Consider the following 16101-nt stretch of genomic DNA (forward strand, 5'->3'; position numbering starts at 1 on the left):
CTTTTAATCAAAGTAGGCGTTGAAACAAACCAAGTTTGTTTACTAGATCATGTCCTAAACATTATTCAATAATCAAAATGATTTTAATCAAAGTAGGCGTTGAAACAAAAAGGAATGGTTACTAGATTAGGTTCTAAAAATTATTCAATAATCAAAATGCTTTTAATCAAAGTAGGCGTTGAAACAAAAAAAAGTTTGGTTACTAGATCATGTCCTAAACATTATTCAATAATCAAAATGCTTTTAATCAAAGTAGGCGTTGAAACAAAAAGGAATGGTTACTAGATCAGGTTCTAAAAATTATTCAATAATCAAAATGCTTTTAATCAAAGTAGGCATTGAAAAAAAAAGTTTGGTTACTAAATCAGGCCTTAAAAATTATTCAATAATCAAAATGCTTTTAATCAAAGTAGGCGTTGAAACAAACAAAGTTTGGTTACTAGATCATGTCCTAAACATTATTCAATAATCAAAATGCTTTTAATCAAAGTAGGCGTTGAAACAAAAAGAAATGGTTACTAGATCAGGTTCTAAAAATTATTCAATAATCAAAATGCTTTTAATCACAGTAGGCGTTGAAACAAAAAGGAATGGTTACTAGATCAGGTCCTAAACATTATTCGATAATCAAAATGCGTTTAATCAAAGTAGGCGTTGAAAAAAAAAAGTTTGGTTACTAAATCAGGCCTTAAAAATTATTCAATAATCAAAATGCTTTTAATCAAAGTAGGCGTTGAAACAAACAAAGTTTGGTTACTACATCATGTCCTAAACATTATTCAATAATCAAAATGCTTTTAATCAAAGTAGGCGTTGAAACAAAAAGAAATGGTTACTAGATCAGGTTCTAAAAATTATTCAATAATCAAAATGCTTTTAATCAAAGTAGGCATTGAAAAAAAAGGAATGGTTACTAGATCAGGTTCTAAAAATTATTCAATAATCAAAATGCTTTTAATCAAAGTAGGCATTGAAAAAAAAAGTTTGGTTACTAAATCATGTCCTAAACATTATTCAATAATCAAAATGCTTTTAATCAAAGTAGGCGTTGAAACAAACAAAGTTTGGTTACTAGATCATGTCCTAAACATTATTCAATAATCAAAATGCTTTTAATCACAGTAGGCGTTGAAACAAAAAGGAATGGTTACTAGATCAGGTCCTAAACATTATTCGATAGTCAAAATGCGTTTAATCAAAGTAGGCGTTGAAACAAAAAGAAATGATTACTAGATCGGCTCCTAAAAATTATTCAATAATCAAAATGCGTTTAATCAAAGTAGGCGTTGAAAAAAAAAAGTTTGGTTACTAAATCGGGTCTTAAAAATTATTCAATAATCAAAATGCTTTTAATCAAAGTAGGCGTTGAAACAAACAAAGTTTGGTTACTAGATCATGTCCTAAACATTATTCAATAATCAAAATGATTTTAATCAAAGTAGGCGTTGAAACAAAAAGGAATGGTTACTAGATTAGGTTCTAAAAATTATTCAATAATCAAAATGCTTTTAATCAAAGTAGGCGTTGAAACAAACAAAGTTTGGTTACTAGATCATGTCCTAAACATTATTCAATAATCAAAATGATTTTAATCAAAGTAGGCCTTGAAACAAAAAGGAATGGTTACTAGATCAGGTTCTAAAAATTATTCAATAATCAAAATGCTTTTAATCAAAGTAGGCATTGAAAAAAAAAGTTTGGTTACTAAATCATGTCCTAAACATTATTCAATAATCAAAATGCTTTTAATCAAAGTAGGCGTTGAAACAAACAAAGTTTGGTTACTAGATCATGTCCTAAACATTATTCAATAATCAAAATGCTTTTAATCACAGTAGGCGTTGAAACAAAAAGGAATGGTTACTAGATCAGGTCCTAAACATTATTCGATAGTCAAAATGCGTTTAATCAAAGTAGGCGTTGAAACAAAAAGAAATGATTACTAGATCGGCTCCTAAAAATTATTCAATAATCAAAATGCGTTTAATCAAAGTAGGCGTTGAAAAAAAAAAGTTTGGTTACTAAATCGGGTCTTAAAAATTATTCAATAATCAAAATGCTTTTAATCAAAGTAGGCGTTGAAACAAACAAAGTTTGTTACTAGATCATGTCCTAAACATTATTCAATAATCAAAATGATTTTAATCAAAGTAGGCGTTGAAACAAAAAGGAATGGTTACTAGATTGGGTCCTAAAAATTATTCAATAATCAAAATGCTTTTAATCAAAGTAGGCGTTGAAACAAACCAAGTTTGGTTACTAGATCATGTCCTAAACATTATTCAATAATCAAAATGATTTTAATCAAAGTAGGCGTTGAAACAAAAAGGAATGGTTACTAGATCAGGTTCTAAAAATTATTCAATAATCAAAATGCTTTTAATCAAAGCAGGCGTTGAAACAAAAAGGAATGGTTACTAGATTAGGTTCTAAAAATTATTCAATAATCAAAATGCTTTTAATCAAAGTAGGCGTTGAAACAAAAAAAAGTTTGGTTACTAGATCATGTCCTAAAAATATTCAATAATCAAAATGATTTTAATCAAAGTAGGCGTTGAAACAAAAAGGAATGGTTACTAGATTAGGTTCTAAAAATTATTCAATAATCAAAATGCTTTTAATCAAAGTAGGCGTTGAAACAAACAAAGTTTGGTTACTAGATCATGTCCTAAACATTATTCAATAATCAAAATGATTTTAATCAAAGTAGGCGTTGAAACAAAAAGGAATGGTTACTAGATCAGGTTCTAAAAATTATTCAATAATCAAAATGCTTTTAATCAAAGTAGGCATTGAAAAAAAAAGTTTGGTTACTAAATCATGTCCTAAACATTATTCAATAATCAAAATGCTTTTAATCAAAGTAGGCGTTGAAACAAACAAAGTTTGGTTACTAGATCATGTCCTAAACATTATTCAATAATCAAAATGCTTTTAATCACAGTAGGCGTTGAAACAAAAAGGAATGGTTACTAGATCAGGTCCTAAACATTATTCGATAGTCAAAATGCGTTTAATCAAAGTAGGCGTTGAAACAAAAAGAAATGATTACTAGATCGGCTCCTAAAAATTATTCAATAATCAAAATGCGTTTAATCAAAGTAGGCGTTGAAAAAAAAAAGTTTGGTTACTAAATCGGGTCTTAAAAATTATTCAATAATCAAAATGCTTTTAATCAAAGTAGGCGTTGAAACAAACAAAGTTTGTTACTAGATCATGTCCTAAACATTATTCAATAATCAAAATGATTTTAATCAAAGTAGGCGTTGAAACAAAAAGGAATGGTTACTAGATTGGGTCCTAAAAATTATTCAATAATCAAAATGCTTTTAATCAAAGTAGGCGTTGAAACAAACCAAGTTTGGTTACTAGATCATGTCCTAAACATTATTCAATAATCAAAATGATTTTAATCAAAGTAGGCGTTGAAACAAAAAGGAATGGTTACTAGATCAGGTTCTAAAAATTATTCAATAATCAAAATGCTTTTAATCAAAGTAGGCATTGAAAAAAAAGGAATGGTTACTAGATCAGGTTCTAAAAATTATTCAATAATCAAAATGCTTTTAATCAAAGTAGGCATTGAAAAAAAAAGTTTGGTTACTAAATCAGGCCTTAAAAATTATTCAATAATCAAAATGCTTTTAATCAAAGTAGGCGTTGAAACAAACAAAGTTTGGTTACTAGATCATGTCCTAAACATTATTCAATAATCAAAATGCTTTTAATCAAAGTAGGCATTGAAAAAAAAAAGTTTGGTTACTAAATCAGGCCTTAAAAATTATTCAATAATCAAAATGCTTTTAATCAAAGTAGGCGTTGAAACAAAAAAAGTTTGGTTGCTAGATCATGTCCTAAACAATATTCAATAATCAAAATGCTTTTAATCAAAGTAGGCGTTGAAACAAACAAAGTTTGGTTGCTAGATCAGATCTTAAAAATTATTCAATAATCAAAATGCTTTTAATCAAATTAGGCGTTGAAACAAACAAAGTTTGGTTACTAGATCATGTCCTAAACATTATTCGATAGTCAAAATGCGTTTAATCAAAGTAGGCGTTGAAACAAAAAGAAATGATTACTAGATCGGCTCCTAAAAATTATTCAATAATCAAAATGCGTTTAATCAAAGTAGGCATTGAAAAAAAAAGTTTGGTTACTAAATCGGGTCTTAAAAATTATTCAATAATCAAAATGCTTTTAATCAAAGTAGGCGTTGAAACAAAAAGAAATGGTTACTAGATCAGGTTCTAAAAATTATTTAATAATCAAAATGCTTTTAATCACAGTAGGCGTTGAAACAAAAAGGAATGGTTACTAGATCAGGTCCTAAACATTATTCGATAGTCAAAATGCGTTTAATCAAAGTAGGCGTTGAAACAAAAAGAAATGATTACTAGATCGGCTCCTAAAAATTATTCAATAATCAAAATGCGTTTAATCAAAGTAGGCATTGAAAAAAAAAGTTTGGTTACTAAATCGGGTCTTAAAAATTATTCAATAATCAAAATGCTTTTAATCAAAGTAGGCGTTGAAACAAACAAAGTTTGGTTACTAGATCATGTCCTAAACATTATTCAATAATCAAAATGATTTTAATCAAAGTAGGCGTTGAAACAAAAAGGAATGGTTACTAGATCAGGTTCTAAAAATTATTCAATAATCAAAATGCTTTTAATCAAAGTAGGCATTGAAAAAAAAAGGAATGGTTACTAGATCAGGTTCTAAAAATTTTTCAATAATCAAAATGCTTTTAATCAAAGTAGGCATTGAAAAAAAAAGTTTGGTTACTAAATCAGGCCTTAAAAATTATTCAATAATCAAAATGCTTTTAATCAAAGTAGGCGTTGAAACAAACAAAGTTTGGTTACTAGATCATGTCCTAAACATTATTCAATAATCAAAATGCTTTTAATCAAAGTAGGCGTTGAAACAAAAAGAAATGGTTACTAAATCAGGCCTTAAAAATTATTCAATAATCAAAATGCTTTTAATCACAGTAGGCGTTGAAACAAAAAGGAATGGTTACTAGATCAGGTCCTAAACATTATTCGATAATCAAAATGCGTTTAATCAAAGTAGGCGTTGAAAAAAAAAGTTTGGTTACTAAATCAGGCCTTAAAAATTATTCAATAATCAAAATGCTTTTAATCAAAGTAGGCGTTGAAACAAACAAAGTTTGGTTACTAGATCATGTCCTAAACATTATTCAATAATCAAAATGCTTTTAATCAAAGTAGGCGTTGAAACAAACAAAGTTTGGTTACTAGATCATGTCCTAAACATTATTCAATAATCAAAATGCTTTTAATCAAAGTAGGCATTGAAAAAAAAAGTTTGGTTACTAAATCAGGCCTTAAAAATTATTCAATAATCAAAATGCTTTTAATCAAAGTAGGCGTTGAAACAAACAAAGTTTGGTTACTAGATCATGTCCTAAACATTATTCAATAATCAAAATGCTTTTAATCAAAGTAGGCGTTGAAACAAAAAGAAATGGTTACTAGATCAGGTTCTAAAAATTATTCAATAATCAAAATGCTTTTAATCACAGTAGGCGTTGAAACAAAAAGGAATGGTTACTAGATCAGGTCCTAAACATTATTCGATAATCAAAATGATTTTAATCAAAGTAGGCGTTGAAACAAAAAGGAATGGTTACTAGATCAGGTCCTACACATTATTCGATAATCAAAATGCGTTTAATCAAAGTAGGCGTTGAAACAAAATGGAATGGTTACTAGATCATGTCCTAAAAATATTCAATAATCAAAATGCTTTTAATCAAAGTAGGCGTTGAAACAAAAAAAAGTTTGGTTACTAGATCATGTCCTAAAAATTATTCAATAATCAAAATGCGTTTAATCAAAGTAGGCGTTGAAACAAAAAGAGTTTGGTTACTAGATCATGTCCTAAACATTATTCAATAATCAAAATGCGTTTAATCAAAGCAGGCGTTGAAACAAAAAGGAATGGTTACTAGATCAGGTTCTAAAAATTATTCAATAATCAAAATGCTTTTAATCAAAGTAGGCATTGAAAAAAAAAAGTTTGGTTACTAAATCAGGCCTTAAAAATTATTCAATAATCAAAATGCTTTTAATCAAAGTAGGCGTTGAAACAAAATGGAATGGTTGCTAGATCAGGTCCTAAAAATTATTCAGTAATCAAAATGCTTTTAATCAAAGTAGGCGTTGAAACAAACAAAGTTTGTTTACTAGATCATGTCCTAAACATTATTCAATAATCAAAATGCGTTTAATCAAAGCAGGCGTTGAAACAAAAAGGAATGGTTACTAGATCAGGTTCTAAAAATTATTCAATAATCAAAATGCTTTTAATCACAGTAGGCATTGAAAAAAAAAGTTTGGTTACTAAATCAGGCCTTAAAAATTATTCAATAATCAAAATGCTTTTATTCAAAGTAGGCGTTGAAACAAACAAAGTTTGGTTACTAGATCATGTCCTAAACATTATTCGATAATCAAAGTAGGCGTTGAAACAAAAAAAAAGTTTGTTTTCTAGATCAGGTCCTAAACATTATTCAATAATCAAAATGATTTTATTTAAAGTAGGCGTTGAAACAAAAAGGAATGGTTACTAGATCAGGTCCTACACATTATTCGATAATCAAAATGCGTTTAATCAAAGTAGGCGTTGAAACAAAATGGAATGGTTACTAGATCATGTCCTAAAAATATTCAATAATCAAAATGCTTTTAATCAAAGTAGGCGTTGAAACAAAAAAAAGTTTGGTTACTAGATCATGTCCTAAAAATTATTCAATAATCAAAATGCGTTTAATCAAAGTAGGCGTTGAAACAAAAAGAGTTTGGTTACTAGATCATGTCCTAAACATTATTCAATAATCAAAATGCGTTTAATCAAAGCAGGCGTTGAAACAAAAAGGAATGGTTACTAGATCAGGTTCTAAAAATTATTCAATAATCAAAATGCTTTTAATCAAAGTAGGCATTGAAAAAAAAAAGTTTGGTTACTAAATCAGGCCTTAAAAATTATTCAATAATCAAAATGCTTTTATTCAAAGTAGGCGTTGAAACAAACAAAGTTTGGTTACTAGATCATGTCCTAAACATTATTCAATAATCAAAATGCTTTTAATCAAAGTAGGCGTTGAAACAAAAAGAAATGGTTACTAGATCAGGTTCTAAAAATTATTCAATAATCAAAATGCTTTTAATCACAGTAGGCGTTGAAACAAAAAGGAATGGTTACTAGATCAGGTCCTAAACATTATTCGATAATCAAAATGCGTTTAATCAAAGTAGGCGTTGAAAAAAAAAGTTTGGTTACTAAATCAGGCCTTAAAAATTATTCAATAATCAAAATGCTTTTAATCAAAGTAGGCGTTGAAACAAACAAAGTTTGGTTACTAGATCATGTCCTAAACATTATTCGATAATCAAAGTAGGCGTTGAAACAAAAAAAAAAGTTTGTTTACTAGATCAGGTCCTAAACATTATTCAATAATCAAAATGATTTTAATCAAAGTAGGCGTTGAAACAAAAAGGAATGGTTACTAGATCAGGTCCTACACATTATTCGATAATCAAAATGCGTTTAATCAAAGTAGGCGTTGAAACAAAATGGAATGGTTACTAGATCATGTCCTAAAAATATTCAATAATCAAAATGCTTTTAATCAAAGTAGGCGTTGAAACAAAAAAAAGTTTGGTTACTAGATCGGGTCCTAAAAATTATTCAATAATCAAAATGCTTTTAATCAAAGTAGGTGTTGAAACAAACAAAGTTTGGTTGCTAGATCAGGTTCTAAAAATTATTCAATAATCAAAATGCTTTTAATCAAAGTAGGTGTTGAAACAAACCAAGTTTGGTTACTAGATCATGTCCTAAACATTATTCGATAATCAAAATGCGTTTAATCAAAGTAGGCGTTGAAACAAAATGGAATGGTTACTAGATCATGTCCTAAAAATATTCAATAATCAAAATGCTTTTAATCAAAGTAGGCGTTGAAACAAAAAAAAGTTTGGTTACTAGATCATGTCCTAAAAATATTCAATAATCAAAATGCTTTTAATCAAAGTAGGTGTTGAAACAAAAAAAAAGTTTGGTTGCTAGATCAGGTCCTAAAAATTATTCAATAATCAAAATGCTTTTAATCAAAGTAGGCGTTGAAACAAACAAAGTTTGGTTACTAGATCATGTCCTACACATTATTCGATAATCAAAATGCGTTTAATCAAAGTAGGCGTTGAAACAAAAAAAAGTTTGGTTACAAGATCATGTCCTAAAAATTATTCAATAATCACAATGCTTTTAATCAAAGTAGGCGTTGAAACAAAAAAAGTTTGGTTACTAGATCATGTCCTAAACATTATTCAATAATCAAAATGCGTTTAATCAAAGCAGGCGTTGAAACAAAAAGGAATGGTTACTAGATCAGGTTCTTAAAATTATTCAATAATCAAAATGCTTTTAATCAAAGTAGGCATTGAAAAAAAAAAAAGTTTTTTTACTAAATCAGGCCTTAAAAATTATTCAATAATCAAAATGCTTTTAATCAAAGTAGGCGTTGAAACAAAAAGAAATGGTTACTAGATCAGGTTCTAAAAATTATTCAATAATCAAAATGCTTTTAATCACAGTAGGCGTTGAAACAAAAAGGAATGGTTACTAGATCAGGTCCTAAACATTATTCGATAATCAAAATGCGTTTAATCAAAGTAGGCGTTGAAAAAAAAAAGTTTGGTTACTAAATCAGGCCTTAAAAATTATTCAATAATCAAAATGCTTTTAATCAAAGTAGGCGTTGAAACAAAAAGGAATGGTTACTAGATCAGGTCCTAAACATTATTCGATAATCAAAATGCGTTTAATCAAAGTAGGCGTTGAAACAAACAAAGTTTGGTTACTAGATCATGTCCTAAACATTATTCAATAATCAAAATGATTTTAATCAAAGTAGGCGTTGAAACAAAAAGGAATGGTTACTAGATCAGGTTCTAAAAATTATTCAATAATCAAAATGCTTTTAATCAAAGTAGGCGTTGAAACAAAAAGAAATGGTTACTAGATCATGTCCTAAACATTATTCAATAATCAAAATGCTTTTAATCAAAGTAGGCGTTGAAACAAACAAAGTTTGGTTACTAGATCAGGTTCTAAAAATTATTCAATAATCAAAATGCGTTTAATCAAAATAGGCGTTGAAACAAAAAGGAATGGTTACTAGATTGGGTCCTAAAGATTATTCAATAATCAAAATGCTTTTAATCAAAGTAGGCGTTGAAACAAAAAAAAAGTTTGGTTACTAGATCATGTCCTAAACATTATTCAATAATCAAAATGCTTTTAATCAAAGTAGGCGTTGAAACAAAAATTAATGGTTACTAGATCATGTCCTAAAAATTATTCAATAATCAAAATGCTTTTAATCAAAGTAGGCGTTGAAACAAAAAGAAATGATTACTAGATCGGGTCCTAAAAATTATTGAATAATCAAAATGCGTTTAATCAAAGTAGGCGTTGAAACAAAAAAAATGTTTGGTTACTAGATCATGTCCTACACATTATTCGATAATCAAAATGCGTTTAATCAAAGTAGGCGTTGAAACAAAAAAAAGTTTGGTTACAAGATCATGTCCTAAAAATTATTCAATAATCACAATGCTTGCAATCAAAGTAGGCGTTGAAACAAAAAAAGTTTGGTGGCTAGATCATGTCCTTAAACTATTTAATATTCAAATTGCGCATTTTGACAACTTTTCAGTTGGAAATGTCTAACTTAGCCAGAAAAGCAATTGAGATTTGATGAAATTCGTTGAGTTGTCTTTTAATAATAACACAGACAAACATTTCTCGTCCAAACTCATTTACTCGCTAAGAGGCAGCTACTAATCAGTTTCCATTTCATCCACAGCCCTTCCAACATAGTGCTTCACAACTACGAGCAGGTGAAGGAGTACCTGCTGTCTTCCGGTACGTGCAAGTGTGGTCTGCCGTGTCCCTTCAACCCGGAGCGGTTCTTTCAGTTTGACGCACAGGTTCGTGTTTTGCTCCAAAACCCCCTCCAACACAAACGTTACTTGGGCGCTAACCATCACCCGATTGCGTTGTTTTGTAGATCCCGAACCAGACGATGGCGCCAAAAAACCGACAAGTATTATGTTCGCACCTGCAGCGGGCACCCGAGGGCCGTATGAAGCGGCTGCACGCGGAGTCCGACTGCAAGCCGGCTAGTAGCAGCATAGCCAGCATCAACAGCACTACCACCACCATCACCACAACCACCGCTGCTGCCGGCGCGGCCAGTGCCAATGCCGTGCTGCTAAAAACGCCTCCCTGGCGAAAGAACGTGCCGGTGGCCACCTCTTCGCCGCAAGCCGCTGCTACGCCGGTCTCCGAGACGGGCACGCCAAGGTTGGCCGATGGGACGGGGGGGCCGCCGTACACACCCACCCTGCCGGACGCACGGGATGCCAGCCCGGAGCAGAAGAAGAAGCCCACGTTCAAGGACGACCCGACCGGCTACCTGAACCAGCAGACCGCCATCCTGCACAGTTCGATTTCGTTTCTGCACTCGCCCGACCGGCGCTCCCCGGCGCTGGTGGGCGGCGGTGGCCTGAGCCCGAAACCAGCCAGCGACCTTCCGCCGACCAGCGGCCGACCCACCCCGCCGAAGGACGAACGGGCGGCGACGGCCCGCAGCCGGCAGCGCACGGTCCAAAGCGCCAAGCTGACCTCCCTCTCCGGGGTGGTGAAGTACGAGGCGAAGGCGTCGCCGCCGGTCGCTGCTGCCCCCGCCAAACTGCTGCCACCGGCCGGCAGCATGAAGGGTGTCGCGAAGCCGCCCCTCCCGATCGCCCGACTGGCCGGGGATCGTGCCGGCCGCATGGCTTACTACGTGAAGGCGAATCCCGCGGTCGACCCGTGCTCGTCGCCCAAAGTGGCCAAGCTGACGGTTGGGACGGGCGGTGAGCCAAACACGGTCGCTGCTAGCCTCACCACCACCACTACCACCACCACCATGACCCCGACGATAGCGCGCACGGTTACGACGCCGACCAGCGCCACCATGTACGTGCCGACGCGCCACACCACCACCCCGCACGTGATCAATGCGGGCGGCGCCCAGATCGTCGTGATCGATGGCCTGCAGCACAACGATGGGCGGGTGCGGCTCGGCGGCTTCCAAACGACGGCACCCGGCGGCCCGAGCCCCGCCCGCCCCGCACAGCTGGTGCCGACCGTGCCGGCGAAACCGGCCACCGTCGTCAATTACAACCTTGCCCGGCTGCCGAACGGAACGACGGCGGGTGCGGCCGCCCCGCTCCACCAGCCCACGGCCGCGCCCAGCTCCTCCGGGGCGATGCTGCTGAACGGCACGAACATTATCCACCTGAGCAACGGGCTGTCGCCGGCGGCCACGTTTCACGGGGCGGGACTGCTCACCACCGGCAGCACGCCGAACGCAGCGGCCAGCGGGAAACCGAGCGCACTCGGCACGCTGCCGAACGGGACGCTCGGGCTGGCGCCGGGCTCGACGGTGGTGCTGAATCCCACCACCAGCATACGGTTCGCGGACAGTGCCAGCTTCACCGCGCCCGGTGGCTTCCCGACGGCGACGGTCGCGTCCAACGCGTACCACTACGGCCCGTGCCCACCCGGCGGCGGAGAGCCGACCGTCACACTGGACGGGCGGAAGGCGCTGAAGGGCCGGCCGCTGAAACCGCTGAACGGTACCGCGCTCGGGCCGGGCACACCGCCTGGCGCGCCGGCGCCGAGCGGCCTGACCGGTGGGCTGGTACTGCCGGCCACGCTCAGCACACAGGCGCCCCAGGCGCCGGCCACCTTCCAGCAGCAGCTGCAACCGGGCCCGTTCGTACAGATTGCCTCACCGTACGGTGGCATGCAGAACATTCAGCTGGCCCCGAGCCTGTCCGGCATTACCGTCGTGCCCGTATCGAAAGCCACCACGCTCGTGCAACAGCAGCAGCAGCAGCAGCAGCAGCAGCAGCAGCAGCAACAGCAGCAACAGCAACAGCAGCAACAGCACCAAACGCCCTACAGCATGCTTGGCCAAACGCAAACCATTCTGCTGCCCGCCGGCATGGTAATGACGTCGGACGCGACCTCCGCCACGCTGCTCCAGATACAGAACATGGCACCTTGCGGTACCGGCGCGTCGCTGCTCGCCGGCCAGACCGGGCTCGTTTTGCGCCACCCGAAACCATCCCCCACCGGGTTCCTCTCGACCGTCGGCCCACAGTCCTACCTGATCGGTACGAGCGGCGGACCGGCAGTACGCACACCCACCGTCACCCAGCGGCAGCTGGCGACCGTTGGAAACGGCAACAGCAGCAGTAGCATCACCACCACCACCACCACCACCTCGCTTCCCAGCACCGCTCTCTTCACTGGTGGTGGTGGTGGTGGTGGTGTGGGCAGCGGTGCGCTGCTACCAGTCAGCAGTCTCACCGTGCAGCAGCAACCACCGCAAGCTCCACTGGCCGGCAACCACAACACCGCGACCGTCAGCCCTGTCAAGCTGATCGAAGCGTCCTCCCACCCGGCGGTGCTCCTACACCCTGACGGCACACGGGCGGCGACACACCACGTCGGCCAGCCGGACGGTGACACGAAACCTGCGGCCGACGGTACCGCGACTCCAAAGGCTAGCAGGAGCGACAGCAAGCCACTGTACCATAGTAGCGAGACGAGTATGGTAAGACGAAGGATCATTCCCTGGTGTGTTGGGGCAGACTAAAAGCTAATCCTTTTTTCTCTCTTTTTTTTTTGCTTCACTTCCCTAGTCCGTTTCCGTTAAGGAGGTTGATGTGCCTGGGATGACGCTTACACTGAAAGGGCCGCTTCTGGCAACGACCGCGGTCGAGCAGCTGAAAAAGGTTTGGCCTGATACGTCCAAACAGCAGCAGCAACAGCATCAAGGTAGGAACTTCGTCCATCTGCTTATCGTTTGCCTGACTTTAAATTTCAGCATTGCAACATTGCTCTTTTGGTAACCGGCCTTCGGTGTGATCCGCCGTTTCTACAGCTCAATGTTTTTGGACATTTGTCTAAAATGGAAATTTGCTTTAGGGGAAGGCGGGGCAAAATGGGCACCTTGTATTAAAGCATTATTGCATTACTGCAAAGATACATTCCAATGCCCAAAAAGTATTCATTGGAGTGTTCTTTGAACGCCGTGTAAGTTTTATGACCCCTTAATAACAAATAACTTAGAAACATGCAAAATAACATTAACATTAGTAGCATTTGGAGTTATTGGTCGGTTCCCATAATTTTTTGGGCTCGTCTCACGATTCCATCCATTAATCCATACAATAATAGCATTGTAACTGAACCAAAAAATTCTGGGAACCGACCAATAAATCGTTAAAACACACAAAAAAAATATGAGCAGCAAACAAAAAATACAATTACAATTTGTCTGAAGAAAGCAAGGCGATTGACTGCGTATTTTTACTAATATAACAAAAAATACAAAAATGCTTCACGTGGGGCAAAATGGGCAGATGCGCTTGGGGCAAAATGGGCAGATGCTTTTGACACATGGTGCTTGGTGAGGCTGTGGTGTTGTATTTGTTCTCACAATGATGGTAACAGGCACAGCTTCAAAAGATTCGATTTTGTAGATTGAAACGTGATTGAAACTGTTTTAATTTTGATAACATGTTTTTAAAAGAATTTTCAAGGCTTTCCTGAACAAAATATAGGGAAAAAAACATTTTTCGAAACGTACGCAAAAGCAGTCAAGCGAAATTTTTCGGAGATAATGAACACAAACTCATGCCATCTCTTTCTATTCATCAGCCCTAATCTCTCACACGCATCAATGAACTTTTACACATCTCTTTGTTCATTGTACTATATTTGAAGGGTTTAAAACTGATAGATAACGATTCATGTTCATGAAGTAGTTATGGTTAAATGGTAATGGTGTAATGTTTGTACCATGGTCGACCTGAATTCAATTCCATTTTGATTGTCTTCATTGATGATTTAAAGTTTTTTTTTTTTAATTTTTAAAACATTCAGCACCAATAACTTCAGACCCCTTTACTCATTGTTAGAAAAGCGTGTTTAATAGTAAATCTGTTATTTTTATTGTTTTATTTATTTCTTTTATATCTTCATGATTTATTTAATTCATGTAGTATCAGTATCAGTACCCCTTAATACAACAAAACCAGCAAATAGCACGATAATGAATAATAATATAGTGGCGCAACTGGCAAAGTGATTCGAAGTAGAACTAGCGATATGGTTGGTAGCATCAAGGACGAAGCATGAGCGTGAATTGGAACATGAGGGGAGGGAATGGGAATGTTAATTTATAATTTTAGCTCTTTTTTGCATGGGTTCATCCTTCACGTGTGTTCACTATCCCCGAAAATGGTCTGTATTTCGTTGATGTTCAATTCGTCAATTCGTCAACGAACTATCCCCGAAAAGACCAGCGAAAACCAGCGTGGCCGGTAGCTTGGGGTGGCCCATGTTGCCCCAGTGTTGTGACGTTTCACGTTTTGTTTACATATGCCCATTTTGCCCAACGTTTCAAAAAAGCATTTCATAAACTATCAACTTTTATTTTACACTTTTTTCTTGTATTTAAGTTATTTTCAGGCTATATGGCAATTTTATCCATAGATCCAATCCATAGATAGATGGTGGAGGCATGTGTAAGAATAATTTGTGTTTTGTGGCATATTCCAAGGAATATTTAGTAAACTGCTTAACATGCCCATTTTGCCCCGCTTTCCCCTACTTTATGTGTGAATACGTGTGCTCAATTGTTGCCTGTGGCCAGTTTTGTACCGTGGGGTAAATAATTTTTGTACTCGATTTACCCCGGTTTCGATTCTTTCGTTTGAATAGTGTTCAAACACGGCATATTTTTCTTCGTGAATCTCTCCCCTTCCACCAGAAACAAGTGTCGAAAAAAGATTCGAAAATATTTTTGCGATCCCACACCACGAATCTTAGCAGGATACAATCATCGTAATTTAACAAAATAATTCGTAATTCGTAATTCTTGTTGTAATAAATGCACAATATACAACCGTTAGAACATTTAGGGCTTGGAAGCAATCGAAAACTAATGTTTAAACACGAAAAAAAAACAAGATATTTCTCTCGGCTTGTCAAAAGATGGCGAACAAATAATGTTGTTATACATCCAGCGATGGATGCTTGGATGGATGGATAGCTTGGATTGCTCGGAAAAGATTTGCCACAGGGTGCTAGACTTCCCCTACCTCAGTGAAAAAGTGTGTTTGACAGATATTTTCTAGCAGAATATGCCGTGTCGGAACGCGGCTAATGGAATATTTAATCCATTTTTATCATTTATTTAATCACCCCAAAGTTTATACATAACAACCTTTTCCGTATCTAAATATCTTAGAAATAAATATTATATTTCTATCGGCACTATGGTTCAACGCTGATTCTTGCCGATTGACCGATGTTGTACAACCAGATATTGGGTTATATACGATTCGTTCAATATTTTTCTGAGGATTGATTATTCATAAATTGTTAACATCTTCAATCATCACGAGCACATACTTTTCCCTCAAATTGTAAACTATATGATTTTTTTATTTCTAATTGATAATTGTATGAATCAATTCGTTGAATCAACGTGATTAATCAAAGCGTTTTACCCGTTACATTCGGCATACGCCAAATTAGAACTAATAGAAGGTAGGCAACTAGGATGTGATAAAATTGGACTCGAACCAGTTTGTACATAACATGGCTTCAGCCATTTCACGACCATAAGATTTCCATAACTAAAAATGCAAAAACAATACTATTCCGGCGCTACAACCGCTTTGCGGTCTTGGCCTGCCTCAGGAGTGTCCAAGGGAATCAGGAGTGTCCAACAAGGATGCCTTTTGCAACACCTTTTCATAAGTAGAACTACCTTTTTCATAGTAGAACCGTCGGGAATATTTGTAACATAATCGTCTTGACGAGTCACATGAAAATCATTCTCGACACGATGTAATGATGAACTTTCATGAACACACGATTTATACATGTATGCTAACGCTATGCCCGAATGATCATATAAGTGCTTAAGCACTT

At 36.9% G+C, this 16101-nt stretch overlaps 1 protein-coding gene across 6 annotated transcripts in view; it reads left to right on the forward strand.

The window, feature by feature from the left end:
- Nucleotides 1-16101, forward strand: part of LOC5666767 (mucin-2) — a 31454-nt gene that overhangs the window by 5363 nt on the left and 9990 nt on the right. For all 6 annotated transcript variants that reach the window (XM_061646389.1, XM_061646421.1, XM_061646432.1 and 3 more), the window contains exons 3-5: nucleotides 9905-10028; nucleotides 10109-12709; nucleotides 12798-12933. In XM_061646389.1, the coding sequence (XP_061502373.1) occupies nucleotides 9905-10028; nucleotides 10109-12709; nucleotides 12798-12933 (2861 nt within the window). The remainder of the gene's footprint in view (nucleotides 1-9904; nucleotides 10029-10108; nucleotides 12710-12797; nucleotides 12934-16101) is intronic.

Source organism: Anopheles gambiae, chromosome X (genome assembly GCF_943734735.2).
Source record: "Anopheles gambiae chromosome X, idAnoGambNW_F1_1, whole genome shotgun sequence".
Classification (NCBI taxonomy): Eukaryota; Metazoa; Arthropoda; class Insecta; order Diptera; family Culicidae; genus Anopheles; species Anopheles gambiae.